This window comes from Parasteatoda tepidariorum, chromosome 2 (genome assembly GCF_982258835.1).
Source record: "Parasteatoda tepidariorum strain Cologne lab strain chromosome 2, Ptep-v5.0, whole genome shotgun sequence".
Taxonomy (NCBI): domain Eukaryota; kingdom Metazoa; phylum Arthropoda; class Arachnida; order Araneae; family Theridiidae; genus Parasteatoda; species Parasteatoda tepidariorum.
Window position 1 is genome coordinate 18,887,365 of NC_141756.1, and position 16,684 is coordinate 18,904,048.

At 30.4% G+C, this 16,684-nt stretch overlaps 1 protein-coding gene across 2 annotated transcripts; it reads left to right on the forward strand.

Moving 5' to 3' along the window:
* The first annotated feature begins 1,314 nt into the window (after nucleotides 1-1,314).
* On the forward strand, nucleotides 1,315-15,731 carry LOC107442366 (sn-1-specific diacylglycerol lipase ABHD11). 2 transcript variants are annotated; one of them, XM_043050311.3, is made up of 6 exons: nucleotides 1,315-1,437; nucleotides 4,055-4,205; nucleotides 8,061-8,234; nucleotides 11,025-11,210; nucleotides 12,944-13,140; nucleotides 15,427-15,731. In XM_043050311.3, exons 1-6 carry the CDS (start codon nucleotides 1,433-1,435, stop codon nucleotides 15,560-15,562), a joined length of 849 nt encoding a protein of 282 aa, XP_042906245.2. In that variant the 5' UTR covers nucleotides 1,315-1,432; the 3' UTR covers nucleotides 15,563-15,731. The 2 variants fall into 2 exon arrangements, with proteins under 2 accessions (XP_042906245.2, XP_042906244.2); XM_043050310.2 differs by lacking the exon at nucleotides 1,315-1,437 and adding an exon at nucleotides 1,446-1,662.
* Nucleotides 15,732-16,684: the final 953 nt, after the last annotated feature.

Here is a 16,684-nt window from a genome sequence, read left to right on the forward strand (position 1 = left end):
TAGACCAAATTCAACGAGTATGTTTAATTTTATCGGGTTCGCATAAATTCTGATTAATAATCATTCCAAAGAAGCTCGGTTTAAGTAAATGCTGCCAACATAAATTTCATATTATTTTCACTCGATAGTAGAAAATATACTGCTTTGATTGAAAAATTTATTTTTTGAGAGAGTTTTTTTCATTTAATGGCAGGTTAGGACACGTGTTTTGCCAATACCGTTTGTGATCGTTTTGATCGTTTGTGATCGTTTTAAGCGTTTAAATTTATATTTATTAAATATTTAAAAATAATATAGTTAAGAATATGCAGGTTCACGTTAGATTCTTTCAATAATTATTTGTTTTACTTGATTTGCATAATCAAAACAGTTTCAAAAATGATACTTAATGCCGTAATACGCTGGATATATTTGGATAAATTTACATATATTAATTTAATTTTTAAAGTTTCGAATTATTTTTAATTAAAATAGTATTTTTAACGTTTTTCACCTTTTTTTCTTCTAAATAATAATTAATATAATATAACAATATAAATATGTTTGTTCCTACTTTTGGTGCAATTTAGCATTTGAAATTATAGTATCTAATGCCACTTGACAAGCAGCAAGCTTACTTGGGGAAACCAAGCGAATTTAAGACAGAGGATGCTGTTCTTGTTTTTCAGTAGCACCATCTATGGCCAAGAATAAGACTTCAGCCACGCACTTCACAGCACATTTATAGGACGGACCATTCATACCACTATTTATTCATCCACAGTTCGAAATATTGGCCTGTACCAGAGAACGATCGATCTTCAATTCAGTGCCCCCAGAGGTATTGATTTGTTGTGGGAACATGGAGGACTTTTTGACCCGACATATTTAGCGTGCACCAGTCACCATTCACCTGTCTTGGATGTCTTGGTCTGTGGATGGCGAGGATCGAACAGCCGAAATTATTATATAATTTTACTTCGTTAAAACTCGTGGTCCACGTTTGAATACCTAAAATTATAGGCCCCCTGGCAGTATAATTCATATTTTGTTTATCTTATTGTGATTTATAGCCTTATCTTATCATGACTTATGGCGTAAACTCTTTTTGTTATATTTTTTATGCATAAAAATAAGAGGATATACTAATTGGTTTTGGCTAATGAACGGCATTGCATTTCAAATTTATGTGAATTTAATTGCTTAAATCTCTTAAAAAAATTTCATAGGGGAAGTTTGAAAAACGGAATCTGCTGTATTCATTTTCTTAAAAAATATGTTTATTTTCTTAAGCACACTTTTCGATCTGTGTTCAGATTATAAAGTTTAGATATAAAACAGCTTTCAAAACAATGTGTCTTGCAATTTTCTTAAAACAAGAAATACAGTGTTTGAAGATTGGCATCTTATCTTAGGGGGAAAAATCATTATCTGATAATATAAAGTGAAAACCATGAGGTAGGTGTGGATATCAAATGATTCGTCTACTAGATAGGAGTTTTTTTCTTTACTTTAGAGGGAATCAGAGCAATCATATTTTGTCATTATATTTTGTCATCATATTTTGTCATTATATATTTGGAATCAGAGCAATCATTATATATTAATATATTATACTATTAAAACTGAATTCTTAAAGTCTTAAAGAAATTGCATTTTTTCGTTACTTTAAAATATGGCAAGGTAAGTAAAAATATACTTTTTTATCAATAATATTGTTTAATGCTTCATTCTTTCATTTTAATTATAAATAATTTGTAAATATTGTATTAAAAAATCATTGAATATCGGAAAAATTATCTTAAATAAGTTCATATTGTCGACTGCTGATGAATTAAAAAAATTTTGTAATAATTCATTTAAACAGATGATGCGTAATGTCTTTTTTAACTTCTATATATAATTATTTTGAATTATTCTATTCATAATTATTCTATATTGAATTATTTCTATATATAAGACATATAAGAAAGAAATTTATAGTGTTAAATGTCTCTTAAGTTTATACCTACAGATTTAATAGAATGAATTTAATTTGTATTATGGGTATGGCACAAATGCATGAAATGCTGAAGTGCTTGGAATTGCAAAAATGTAAAAGAAGCAATTTTTGAATAAAGAGCTATATATTTGAAAAATAAAATTATTATAAGGGTAAAATTATTAAGGAGTATAGAGTAAAATTATGTAACTTTTCCCCTGGCTAGTAGTTGGTTGAAACACTTTTAACAATTAACTTTTTTCAAAACATCTTATATTTTGAAAGACTTTTTAAGTGATTGAAAAAACAGTTAATATTGTATTGTGGAGCATTATTTCAAAGTCTTTCTTAAAGTAGAGTAAAATTTTAAATTTTACACTCTTTATTTCTACAATAAAGAAAAATTTTAAAAAAACAAGTGTGAAATAAAGTAACCTTTAGAATATTTAATAATTCCATTCTTATTGAAAATTGTAAGAATAGAATACTAATGCAATTTCGACAAAAAAGTGACAACTTGTCTTCAATTTTAAACGGTCATTAGTAGCTCTGTGGCCTTACAAAAAATTCATATTAAAAAAAGTAAACAAATAAATAAAATAAAAAATTACAGTTAGAAATTTGTTATAAGATATTATTATGAACCACATTGTTATTAATACATGTTTTACTAAAATACTAATTTCATATTTACTCATATTAATTCTAAGGAGGTGCGATTTCGCTAAAAGAGATACAATTATTATTTTTAAACCGTCATTAGTTTAACCATCATTAGTAACCCTGTGGCCGTATGAGCTCAACAGAAAATTTAGATTCAAAAACAAATTGGAGCTTGAAATAGGTTATTATATATTATTATACACCACATTGTTATTATTACATGTCTTATTACAATAAGAAATAATTTTGGTTCTTTATGCATGTTTGTATAAAAGCCTTATGAATCGCATTAAAAAAACATCAATGCATTTCTGAAGTGTTAGTTATATTAAACATCACCCATTGTTAAGAAAATCTGAAACAATATGAATTATTTTTATTTTTTGTCTGCGTAAAAGCAAATTTTTAACAAAATTGATTGATTATTTCCAAATTGGCATTGCAACTCATAATTTTAGAAGGTACAGAAAAATTTCAATATTTTTAAATTATCGCTCTTTCAACCTTTTTTTCTGTTAAAGACTCAAAGTACTGGTTTAAAAAAAATATTGTTTAATAATTATAATTTTTTAAATACACAAAAAAGTTGAAGTTTGTAATCGCATGTAATATAGCAATTAATTTAAGTAAAAAAAAACTTATTGAAACGATACTTTAAAATATGTGTTCGTGATGTCTATTTACAAAATAGAAAAACGAAAAAAAAAATTAATTGACCTGTATAAATGATTTCCGAGTTGAAATGTCCTATAATCTCCTGCTTAATAAATATTTCTAAAATCCTTATCGTAAAAAGGTTTGGTTGTTAACGTAGCACTACTGCTATACTAATGGGCTATAAACGACGCTCTGGGATTATTATTTTTTTATGTTGATCCGAATTCAAAACTGGCACACGTGTTCATCACTACCACAATTTCGATAGGAGGGCAGGTGGAATTAGTAATAGTCCCACTTCCGCACCACACTTTTCAACCTCCCAACTATGTTTTCTCTTATCAAAAAAGAAATTGAAAAGTAATGCAAACTTTTAAGGAATCCAGCAATCAATTAAGTAATCCAATTAATTATATAACCGAAAAAATAGAATTGTCAAAACCTGGTGATATACCATTACGGAAAGGGAAAAAACAATAAAACGCGTGTGATTTCTGCGAAAATAAGCAAACTTTATTATTCGAAACGCATTCAAGGTTGAATTCAAGCTGGTATTAATCTCTGCTTCCTTAATAACAAAATTTCTGGTTTCGTGAAGTTCATTGTTTTTTCCTCGCATTACTATCGATTCCCTATTTTTTTACTGTAATCATATAATTCTTAATTCGCTTTCAATAAAAATCCAAAACAAGATATATTAGTGAAGTTGATTATAAAATATTCTATATAAAACCAAGATCATATATCATAATAAAATTTAATTTCTGTCTCTAGTTGCAAACCCATTCCATTAGCCTTCAAGGTCTTTGAAGCAAGCAAGGATATTAATGAGAATAATCCCATAATATTTTTGCATGGTCTTGGCGCTGCCAAAGAACACTGGAATGATATTCCACAGAAAGTAGCAGAGGCCACTCACAGAAGGGTAAGTGCATTTTTTATTTTCAATGCAGTCGCATTTCTACCTAAAGAAATAAATAATCAAAATACAAACAAATATACACATACAGCCTGCATGCTATGCAACAAAAAAAATTCAATAACATTTAAAGCTATTGTTTTCCCATAAATATTTATGCATCCTTAATTTAAAGGTACTGTTATTAGTTAATACTGCGTTTTCGATTTTGTTTTCCAAATTGCGAGTTTAAGAGGATTGTTTTTATTATTATTATTGTTAGAATGACGTAATACAACGTTACATTTTAAGGTAAAGTTATTTATATCGGTTTCTGATCATATTAACCGATTATGAATTACTATTATGAATTACGATTATGAATTACGGTTAAAGATATTCCGTAAATGATTTAGAACTTTAACTTTCAGCTTCATGCACAAAGTGATGAATTCAAAAATTTTACTTAAAATATAAATAAGTTCATTTGGTAAGCAAAAATATTAAATTACAATTGTGAACTCACCAAATATGTTGTTAGAATACACTTTTAAATTTAAATGTTATTAAAAAAATTATTTATATTCACTAATAGATCTTAATAGGGCCTGACAAAGGGGAGGGAAATATTTGGACACGGAGGGACAAGTGTTCTTTTTAGAACATATAATTTGAGTTGAATAATTTCAACTGTTTCATGCAAAGAAACAACAATTATTGCTAAGCAATCGTCGGGATTGTTAAGTGTCAGCAAACAGGAGATTTGCTGACACTTAATAGTCCCTCTAGTATAAATATAATTATTATTCATTCGCATATATATAATCAGAGTATATATATTATACAGGGTAATTCTAAAAAGATGGGCAAAATCTCAGGAAGTGACAGTACACACCCAAGCACACAATTTTTATCAAAGAATGCAACACGCAAAACCGCAAAGAAACAAAACGCAAAACCGCTAGACGGCGTCAAAGTTTATGTTCTTATATGAGGCAAAAACACACAAAGAACGATGAAATTATGTTATAAAAGCAAATTTAATGGCATGTGATTACAAGAAGTGTTCAAAACAGTGGCCGGCAGCGGCTATGCACGCTGTACAACGGCGAAGAAAAGATAGGGCATATCACGAACTTTCCCTGCAGCGGCCGAAAGCTTGGCGACAAGTAACACAGCGCAGTAACTCGCAACAGGAATGAAGCTTACACGTTTGCATCAAACAACTTTCCAAATGCGCCAGCACCTCTGCTTTTTGTTTTCGACCATGCATTCTTTGATAAAAAGTGTTTGCTTGGGTGTGTACTACCACTTCCTTAAATTATGCCCATCTTTTTAGAATCACCCTGTATATTCATTAATAATTTCGTTATCTCTAATTAAAAGTCGGACAAAAAACTTAATGGCTGCTTACTTAAATTCCAAAGTGGTGTTTAGATGTGTGAAGTGTTGATGTAAAGTGATGTAAGAAAAATATATCCCGTCTATTTTCATAAAGCTTCTATGACGTAACACACTAAACTGTTGCTGTTGTAGTTAATTTACGTCGCACTAGAGCTTCACGATGGGTTATTGGCGACTTCTGGGAAACACACCTGAGGATGATCCGAAGACATGCCATCCCAATTTTGATCCTCTGCATAGGGGATGTCACACCCGCTTCGGTAGCCCGACGACCTGCACGCGAAGTCGAGCACTTTACGGTAGAACAGTTTAGAGAGGACCAATACTGCACACCCTCGGTCCCTACGCAGACTGATACAAATGGTCACCCACACACTGACCGTACCCAGTGATGCTTGACTTCGGTGATCTTCTGGGAACCGTGTCTTAACGATCAGTCCACTGCGGGACCACACTAAATTGAAAAGAATGAATCTAGAACTAAATGAAAAAGACCGCATGACCATTCTCTAAGTTCACTCCTCCCTCTGCTTTTGCCACAGGATAAAATTGTCGTGAACCTTAAATTAAACTTTTACATAGAGAATTTTTATCCATAAAAAGGTTAATTTGAGAATCTATAATTAAAAACTTTAAAAAAAAGCGCAAATATATTTTTCAAACAACCAATATATTATTTTTTATTTTATATCCGTCGTTGAACAGCCGATCCAAATTTGAGTTTACAACTGCCAATGTTCAACTCCGTAACCCAATAATTTTGAACCCAATCCAGAAGATATGAAAACTCCCGGATCAAATATAGGTAGAAATTTGTCTTCGTGGAGGATTTTGTGATGGAACTAACTCGCATTTGCGTTACATGGAGAGAAAGATCACGAGACCCTCCGACGGAGAGATCCTCCGGCGATTCTGACGCGGAATTCGTATCGACCAGCCATTGCTGAGATTCGAACCCGGTTCGCCTATTGGAAGGCGAACGCTCTATCCCCTGAGCCATGGCGGCTCAAGCAACCAATATTTTAAAAAAAGAAGAAATTAATAATTTAGAAAACATTAAACTTGACTCTTGGAGTCTCTGTAACATGGTGCTCCGGGGGATCGCCCGTCTCGTCCACCCTTTCCACCGATCCTAAATGTTCATTCTCCGTGTTATCAGAAAGTTCTGTAGGGGTACCTCATTGAATTCTGTTATAAATAAAACATCAGGTCAGAGGAAATTTGATCCTTAAATCAATGTGCTTAACTTCGAGTTGGCCGAATCTTAGAAATAGGAAAGATACAAAGGGTACAAAAATAAAATTTATAATATTTAAATTAGCTTGCGTTTAAAAAAATATTTAAATTGATTTTAACCGTTAAGTTTTTTAGTTTTTTTTTTCATGATTAGATCTTGGTAATCTTCGAAATCTTATTATGCATTTTACGAGCATTTTATCTGGAAAATGTGCATCGACACATGTGCTATATTCTACTGTGTGTGCATAGAAAAAATATCCTAATTCATGACAAGATATGTAAGAAACTTCACATTATTTATTATTTATTTACAAGGAATTTTGTACAAACTGAACTAAAGGTATATTTCTAGTGAAAGAAAATTTGCACGAACAGTCAAAAACTTCTTCTAAAACTTCAATGAGCTATTTTTTAATGAGTTTAAGACACAATGTTCGATAAATTTGAATTAACCCCACACTAACGGATTTTTATGTGGGATATTTTTAATAGTTTACAAAACCTTTTATCTAAACTTTTGTTGTTAAACATGAAATCTCATTAAATTAATGCTCAAAATAAACGAATTAATAAACTTAAAAACATTGATTTGCTGTAGTATTAGACTTATTGTATAAATGGTGATTTCTTTTCGGTTTATGTAAAATATTTTACAAAACAGGTCAAAATCACTGCTTTAAAAAAAATCTGCTCTTTTGTTTCGCAAATTTTTCCGTTGGTTTCCCTTCAATTGTTTGTAGGAATGAACGCTCTGTATGTATTGGATATTTGAGTAATATCGTATTCTGAATAATTTTATTTTATTTCATTTTATAACAGCTGACTCAATTCTGAGTTTGCGGCTAACAATGTTAATTTTGTATACCCAATTCAAAAGACAAATGAACTTCTGGATCGATGATACGAACTCAACTTCGTGGAATATTTTTTGATGAAACTAACTTGCATTTGCGTTACATTGAGAAGAAAATCACGAAAACCTCTCTTTGTTAACTCGACGGTGATGAGATTCTAACCCATAATCCATTTACCACAAAGGATATTTTTAATCAGCACTGTAGTCGGCCTCGACCCGGGAGCAGAATTTGTATCAACCAGTAACCGTAGGGATTCGAATCTGGGTCACCTTATTGGGAGGCGAACACTCCATCCTCTGAACCACAGGGGCTTCATTAATTTTATTGAAGAAAATATCACATTTCCTTACAAAATAAATTAATAATGCGTTGAAATTTTCAGGTATATGCAATAGATGCCAGAAACCATGGTGACAGTGCTTGGACAGATGAATTCAACTTTGATCTAAATGCAGTGGATCTCATGCATTTCATAGATCAAATTGCAGCAGAGAAAGTCACAATTGTAGGACACAGCATGGGAGGAGTAACTTGTATGAAAACAGCTTTAAAAATAGTAAGAATTTTAAAATAATTACACATAAAAATTATGGTAATATATATAGCATTCCATAACAGCAACATTCAATCTATATATCTATATACATTCTTTATCAAATATGAAGTCACGAAAAAAGTACATGTTGCCCCAAAAGTTTCGCAGATAATCTAGATTATGTGCAAATCAACCAAATCACCGTTAAAGAGCCAAAAATGGATTCATTTCTCAAATTACTTTGGTAATTTGTAAATGACCTAGATAATCTGCTCATTTAATACTAGCTATTTGTTAATTTGGTTTCATTTATACTAGACACTCGCTAAAGGAATAATAAGTTTTTATCTGGATCAGAGTTTCTGCGAGCTTACATTAACATGGTATTTATTTTAATTTCAATTACTAGAGAACCCAATTTATACGACCAAACAGTAAACACATTAGTACGATCATAGTTAACAGAATTATCCAACTGATTAAAACAATTAATTATTCTATTATTCCTTGGTTTATGAAGGGTTATTTTTGCTTTTACCTCATTACAGTTGAAGTTTTTTTTTTAACTGTTTCTTTTCAACAACAATCTTGGCCTCATAATTTATACATATATTTAATGCTTCTATCCGATCTGTTCGGTAGAATCAGAACTGAGTTCTTCTTAGTAATTTCAGTCACGATTTAGTCATTCAGTAAGCAAGTTAAGAAAATAAATACATTAATAAAAAAGGCTAATCAAATATATCGAAACACCAGCGAGAAAAATAGGATGAGAACATCAAAACCAGTTTAATCTTAAACTTCTTTTTTGTTCTCTCCAACAATCGATCAGATTTCGATGTTTTTAGACCCGTCATCGTTAATAGTGATTCATTTAAAATTTGAAAATGCTTGTTATCACTTGTTTAAATATTAATAGCTTTTTCAGTTCATTTTTTGAGAGTCTTAATCATGGCATTATGCTTCTAGAAAGTAATAAAAAAAAAGCTGAAAGAAGAATGGTACTTTCATTTTTTTTCTGCATTGCTTACTGTGTTTTAGGAACTTTCAATGCGAATCAAATCATTTTTGCACACCATAATAAAATTTGAATCGTTAAGATCATTACACGAAAAAATAATTTTTCATAACCATTTATTATTTCATGAAATAAAAATTAGAAAAAAATTGAAGGCAAATTTTTATGTCATTTTAAATTATGCAGTTTTAAATCCAAAATTTGAAGGGGATCTGTTGAATAGTTTTTGAGGAATAGAATATTTAAGACATTGTATTTTTACATTCTAATTTCTCAAGCACTATTCCACCGTTTTTTGTCGTTTTAAATTACCATGTTTATGATTTGCATCTTTAAATTGTTCTCTCATTATTTGAGTGAATAATTAAAAATTATTAATTATTTTGGAAAATTACATTTTGAATGGAATCATCTTAACACAAAATTAACTAATTTGCTTAAATAGCTCAAGGCAAGTAACGAAATACGCAAAGAAGGATATTAACACTAAGTGGCCTATAATTTCAGCTGCTTCCTACCTAAATTAAGGGACCATAGTTTGTAGATCGAGGCTGTCGACCCCCTAACCATTCTAGAAATTCAAAACTATAAATCAAAATATACACACGCTCACGCACACACACACACACGCACACACACACACACGCACACACACACACACGCACACACACACATTTATATGTAAACACGAAGAAAAAGAAAATAAAATAAAATCGATAATCTTTTAATGGGAAAACGTAAAGGATTTCCTCAGAACGCATTTCCTTACGATGATAAATGCGATATTTCCAAATAAAAATAATTATCATACGGTAAAAGTTTATCTTTATAATGCGTCTAGATTGCTAAAAAATAAAAATGCAGGTCAAAATGAGCTTCAGACAATACAATAATACCTTAAAATAAAATTTCATATACCAAAATGTTATTTATTAAGTAATGAAAACAGGAAAAAAAATACTTTTATGGGGGATGTTCCCCGACAATGTCAGTGTCATTTTTAATAAATCTAGTTTAATAGTATATGATTAAATTATGTAGAAAACCCCTTTTCATTTCGAGCAAAATAAATTATGTTGAAAATCGCTTTTTATTTCGAGCATTCTTTTAAAAAGTACGATAACTACTTAGAAAATTGCTTGAAACATTTTAAATTTTTAATATATTCAAATCAGACTTTTTTCATTAAATGCCAAATACGATTCACTACAAGATTAAGAAAATTATTTTTTAAATTTTTATTGCTCATGGTCAGTATAAAGGGACTACTTTAATAACTCATATTTTACGCTGTTTTAAATGATTTTTTCAACTTTTCAAGCAAAAATTTTATAATCAATTTAAAATTGATCGAAAAATTTTGTTTCAGTTCTTAATAATTTTAAAGTTTTAGCAATTTTGAAAAAAGTAAGAGAAAAAAATTAGTTTTTTTTAACAAAAACGTCCATTTCTTCATAAATATTTAAGCTAGGCTTACAAAATTTTGTGTAATTATTGCATGTAAAATAACTGCAGGATGTAGGGTTAATATGCATAATTTCAGCCACTCGATTAATTAACAGCACATCTTACTATGTGAAAATCCATTCATTAGGCCAGAAATTAGCCAGCTGTTTTTTTTTTTTTTTTTTTTTTGCATTATATAAACTACCGTAACTGCTCCGCGCAGATTTATATGCAGAGTACAAGAAATCTCTCTCTATATATGTCTTGATCTTTTGTACCACTTTTAGTTAATTATTTAAATAACAAAGATGTTAATTTTATTCACAACTTTCTAATTATTTTTGCAGCCTTCCAAAGTGCATAAAGTAATTATCGAGGATATAGGTATTGTAATTCCTAAAGACGTTTATGGCTTTATAAAGTTGATTTTTTCATTGTTCCAAGAAGCACTTTCGAACATGCAAGCAGGTTCTACGAATAAAGACACTTCGAAGTTCTTTGATTTTGTGTATGAACGAATTCCTGATGAAATAGTAAGTTATTATTATTTTATTCAACTAACATACCTCAATCGAACTACTAATTTATTAAAGTAAGCTAACATTTTATCTTTCGACCTAATATTACCCGGTTAGGGCAAGACTCCTTTTTCAGCACTATTTCATGAGTCTAGATTTTATAGGATGTAATCTTTTCACGACCATAGTTATTAATATTTATCTTGCCTCTTGCCAAATGCTGGCAAGGATGCTATGGGAAAGCAAGCAAATTTAAGGCAGATCGATGCGTTTCTTGTATGTCAGTGGTGCCATCTATTGCCGAGAATACCATTTCTGCTACACACGTTACGGTCTGTTTTATCGGAAGGACAAATTCATACTCTATTCCTTCACCCACGGATCATAATTTTGACCTGTACCAGAGAATGATCAATCACCAGTTCAGTACCAACCAGTTGATTATTATGGGGACTTTAAGGACTGTGTGATCCTGATAGATTTAACTGTGAAATTACGTCGGTTGTACAGTTGACTTCCAGAATCGAACTTTGCTAAAGAGTGATGAATGACGCATAAACTGAGCCCCCGGAGAGCTTTTTTTTTCTACTTGGATCAGCATAACATTTCATTTAAAAAGATCGTTGATATTATGATTACTATTTAAAATTGAAAAATATTGCTAGTAAAATGATTCAGAAACAACAGAACAGACAAAAAGAAAGAAAGTACTACTTAGTAACCTACTACCTTATTCCTCAATTACATGTTTGTCTGAGAGTTATGGTTTCAATGTTAGAATACTGTCGTTGTTACTTATGTTAAAGGTTCAGTTGTTCAATTGTAGAGAATTAATCATGAAGTTGTATCAAGTGAAGTTTTTTTCAAGGTAACTAAATACCGTTGTTTTCGTAAGAAAGATAAAAAACTGCAACTTCTACCAGAAAGCTCATTCCCAAATATTGCTATGATTAACTGCATTTATGATCTGCTATATTTACGCTAGCTGAAGAAAAATCAATTTTTTTAAAAAAATTAAATATATTTAAAATTAAATAATAATCTTTGAACGGAGTGAAAAAAATAAATATTCATAATATCGATATTAATCAACGCTACGAAATGCAAGAAAACCGGAAGGCATATGCCAACACATTTATGTAAGTCAAGACAGTATCAATATTTTTTCTATTACCTGTTGCCCTTCCTGGTGATTTTATGTTATTAGATTAAGCAAAACACGTTTGTAAAAGTTCATCTCATCAAAATAAAAATAAACTGTATTCAATATCATTGGGCATAATACTAGTGCTCCTGTGGTGCATTTGGCCACACTGCTTCGCCTACACTTCTGGTTGAAGGGCTAGGGGTAATGAGTTTTATCAAGACAACCGACAAAAAAACCAGAGTGAGCAGCAAGGTGCCGTTAACTCTGCCATGACAGAAAGTTTTCTCGTTGGTTGTAGTGTGAAAGTTCGGGGTGAAGGGTGCGAGCTCTGGCTTTGTCCACATAATCTGACCTGGGTCAAATTAACATGGTATTCCTAACATGGCTGTTAAAAGATAGAACTCTAAAATGGGACTAGGTTCTTGGTCATGGTTGGGTGATATATGTGTCCGTATATTATTGCTCGAGGTCATTTCTTGATCGACAAAAATTACCATAATCAACAATTCTCGCCTGCCGGCACTTTTAAAATGAATGATTTTTTTAAAATGAAATAACAATGAGGCAATTGGGTATTTTTATTATGTTTTTTTTCTTCCAGAAACCTTTAATTAAAAGATCAGACGAGCATTTCAAACAATTCATGAAGCAAAATCCTGATGGTAGTGTTAATTTTAGAGCAAATTTCAAAGGAATAAGCAAAACTTTAGAAAGTGAAGATACTCTTGTGTCAGAGTATGAAGGAGTCTATGATGGGCCTACGTGTTTCATTTGCGGAGAGAAATCAATGTTTCCAGTGTAAGTAAAATTTCATTTGAGTAGTTCCTTTGAAAACATGATTTTCTAAAATCAAAGGGTGAATGTGTCTATATGTTGAGCCTACATGTTTCATTTGCAGACAGAAATTTATGTTTCCAGTGTAAGAGAAATTTCCTTTAGTAGATCCTTTGAAATTATGATTCATTAAAATACCGGCACTCAGGATGCCGGTACATTTTACCATAAAATCCCTTTTACCGGCACATGTTACGGAACGAAAAATCTGATAAACAGTACTTTTTTAGCAATAATTTTCGTAAAATCGCTGAATGGCTGTAATAAAATAAATATTACTGTAAAAGTTACAGTATAGCATTTTACGGTAAAAATAGATTTTATGATAAAAATGGACTTTACGGTAAAATAGATTTTAAGCATAATTCACCCAAAGTGCCGCTAATACAGTAATTCGATGATGAATTTTTCATAGTGTATATTTAACTTATTTTCGTGTTTGTACTACTGGAATTTCCCAAGTAAAATTTCTTCAGACTGGCTAGGCTTATTGGAGTTTCATGCTCCGTGACAATAAGAATATCAGTTGTCTCATGATCTGAGCAATATCTATAGTGATATTACCTTAAATATTAACTCATTGCAAATCAAATTTCCAGTCTAAAGCAGCGGTCCCCAATAAGTGTCTCGCGGAACCCTAGAAATCAGTAGAAAGATTTTATATTTCTCTGAAAGTTAAAGATTTTTGACCCATAATAGTTTTCGAAACCAGAAATTTTCATGTTTATTTATATATATATATATATATATATATATATATATATATATATATATATATATATATATATATATATATATATATATATATATATGAAGGCCGCAAATGCTGCATGCTGCATGTGTTCAAAATGAAGAATAAAACAAAGAAAAATTGTAGACATATGAAAAAAAGGGGGGTGGGAAATAATAAGTAAAAAAATAACAAACGACATTTTATTTAGAAAAAAAAATGAAATGTTAATTAAAAAACCGGAAAAAAAGATATAATCTTTTCTTCAGTCCACACGATTATATCCGCAAAACAGAGTGTTTTCTGATATTGTATCAATAAAGCCAAAGCAAAATATATTAATACAATAGTGTGAGGAGCACTCAAAGTTTTTTTTTATAAAATAACAACAAATAAAGTAGATCACAAAAAGTAAAAATAAGTAAAAATAACATGTAAAAACAGATAATAAAATAAAATAAAAAGAAAAAACATAAATAAAGCTATAAAGCGAGCAGCAAAATCGGAACATCTTACATGGACGGATATTTTTCAAGAATGATTTAAAAATGTTTTCACAGAAAGATTGCCAGATTACAAAATATGAAAACAAAAGCGCAAATTGGGTGTAACAAGAGGGTTTTAAAGTGTCGTTCTTACTGCACTGCTGAAGTGATTAGTTATTCTGAGTTTTGATTTGTTAGTTACCAAGGATGGGCCCGAAATGGATGTGCGCAAGGTAGTATTATACTGGATAATTTTAAAAATTGATCATAAATAGCTTTAGAAGATAGGCTTTTATTTAAGAAAAAATATAAAAGAGAAAAAAGAAACATAAATTGCCTGTTTTGCAAATAATTTTAGCAGCGGATTTGCACGATATGGATTAGCACATAGAAAAATTATTTAAATTATCAAAGAAAAAAAATTTTAATAGATAATTTTAACACGGATTTGCCCGAAATGGATTTGCACATGGAAAATTGTATAAATTAATAAAGAAATTTTTAGCAAACAATTTTATCCACGGATTTGCACATGGAAAAACTGTATAGATTAACAAAGGAAATTATTTAGAAAAGGAATTTTTAGTAAATAATTCTAACCACGGATTTGCCCGAAATGGATTTGCACATGGAAAAATTAACAAAGAAAAAATTTTAGTAGATAATTTTAGCCACGAATTTGCCCGAAATGGATTTGCACATGGAAAATTGTATAAATTAATAAAGAAATTTTCATCAAAGAATTTTATCCACGGATTTGCCAGAAATGGAATAGGAAATATGCTTCCTTGATAACCCTCCTCATCATTTACAACAGCTTTTTTTTGTTCCCATTTCAACAACTAAACATTAATCAGTTTTTTTTTTAAATTAATTTTATATTTACAATTACTAATGAGCTTTCAGGTTTCACGCAAAAAAAGTTCCCTATTCAGGGTTTCATAGCCGAATACAATTGGGAAACACAGACCTAAAGTATTAGTACTTTTTTTAAAACTTTATTTGAATTTTAAAATGTAACTTTTTATTTTTTAGGAAACAAGATGCAGAAAATATTAAGAAGTTTTTTCCAAATGCCCAGTTTATCAGCATTAAAGGTACAACTCATGACGTACATACTGAAGAGCCACAGCTTTATCTTGACACCCTGTTGAAATTCTTAAAGGAATAAATACTGTTAATTTATTAGATAATTATTGAAATTAAATTGTGCCTCTACAGAATTATACAAAAGAAGATGACTGTTATTGTATTAAAAATATATATAGCAAATTTAAGGCTTAATACGTAACGTGTCAAATTATGAATTATTTCCATATAAATTATTCAAATATCGTAAATTGTTATTATTCTTCAGTTTATAATTCTTTATTTACATGGTTTCAAAAATGCAATTGGACAACTATCCTACTTCCTGAGGCTGAGAATTTCAGCTTGGTGTCATAGTATAGGGTTTTTAAAATATTAAACACGTCTCCTTTACTTTATTCGATTTATCATATATCTTTCAAGTTTAAAGGATTTGGAAGTCTCTGATGCTTTATCATTACGGCGCCATCTTCGAACCAAAATGCAAAAAAAATTGTAAGCGAGTTTTAGGTATTTTGGTATTGGTGTCATAGTATAGGTTTTTTAAAATATTAAGCACGTCTCGTTTACTTTTTTTTGATTCAGTATATACATGTCAAGTTTAAAGGGTGTGTACGCATCTGATACTATATTATTATGGTGCAGTAATCGAACCAAAATGCAAAAACTTGCAAACCAGTTTGGGGTATTTCTTCTGGAGAATTCAAATTTATTGTTAAAAGAAATGGGCTTCCGATTTTAAATTAGGAAGTCGCCTTTATACCATTTCCAAGGAAAAGATGTTGGGTTACCAAGTCAATTAATAATCTTTTGAAAATATAATGTGTGTTTGCTTTCAAATTTTTTCAACCGATTTCTTTAAAATATTTTACTGTTTTCATACTCTTCGAACACCGTTTACAATCTGTTCACCATTAGAAAGGATTGAAGGCCGAAAATATTTCAATCCATTAATCCAAGTAGGTTTGTTTTTTCGTAAGGTTAAGTTTACGAATCAACAAGCAGATACTAAAGGAAGATCTGCGAATTATGAAAAAAAACTTCGAACCAATGATCGTTTACAAAGGACACTTTTATCAAGGCGGACTCTCCCAAAGTTAATCGACTTCTAGCGGTGGGTGAACTAAACATCATGTTTACTTAAGAGGAAGAAGTTGTTGACATTAAATTTTGATATCGTTAACAGAAGGCTCTTTTTCTGACA

Bases quoted from the DNA above. Each gene is read 5' to 3' on its own strand.
- LOC107442366 (XM_043050310.2), top strand. The intron at 4,206-8,060 runs GTAAGTGCATTT...TGAAATTTTCAG, and splicing joins CAGAGGCCACTCACAGAAGG to GTATATGCAATAGATGCCAG. The intron at 11,211-12,943 runs GTAAGTTATTAT...TTTTTCTTCCAG, and splicing joins AACGAATTCCTGATGAAATA to AAACCTTTAATTAAAAGATC.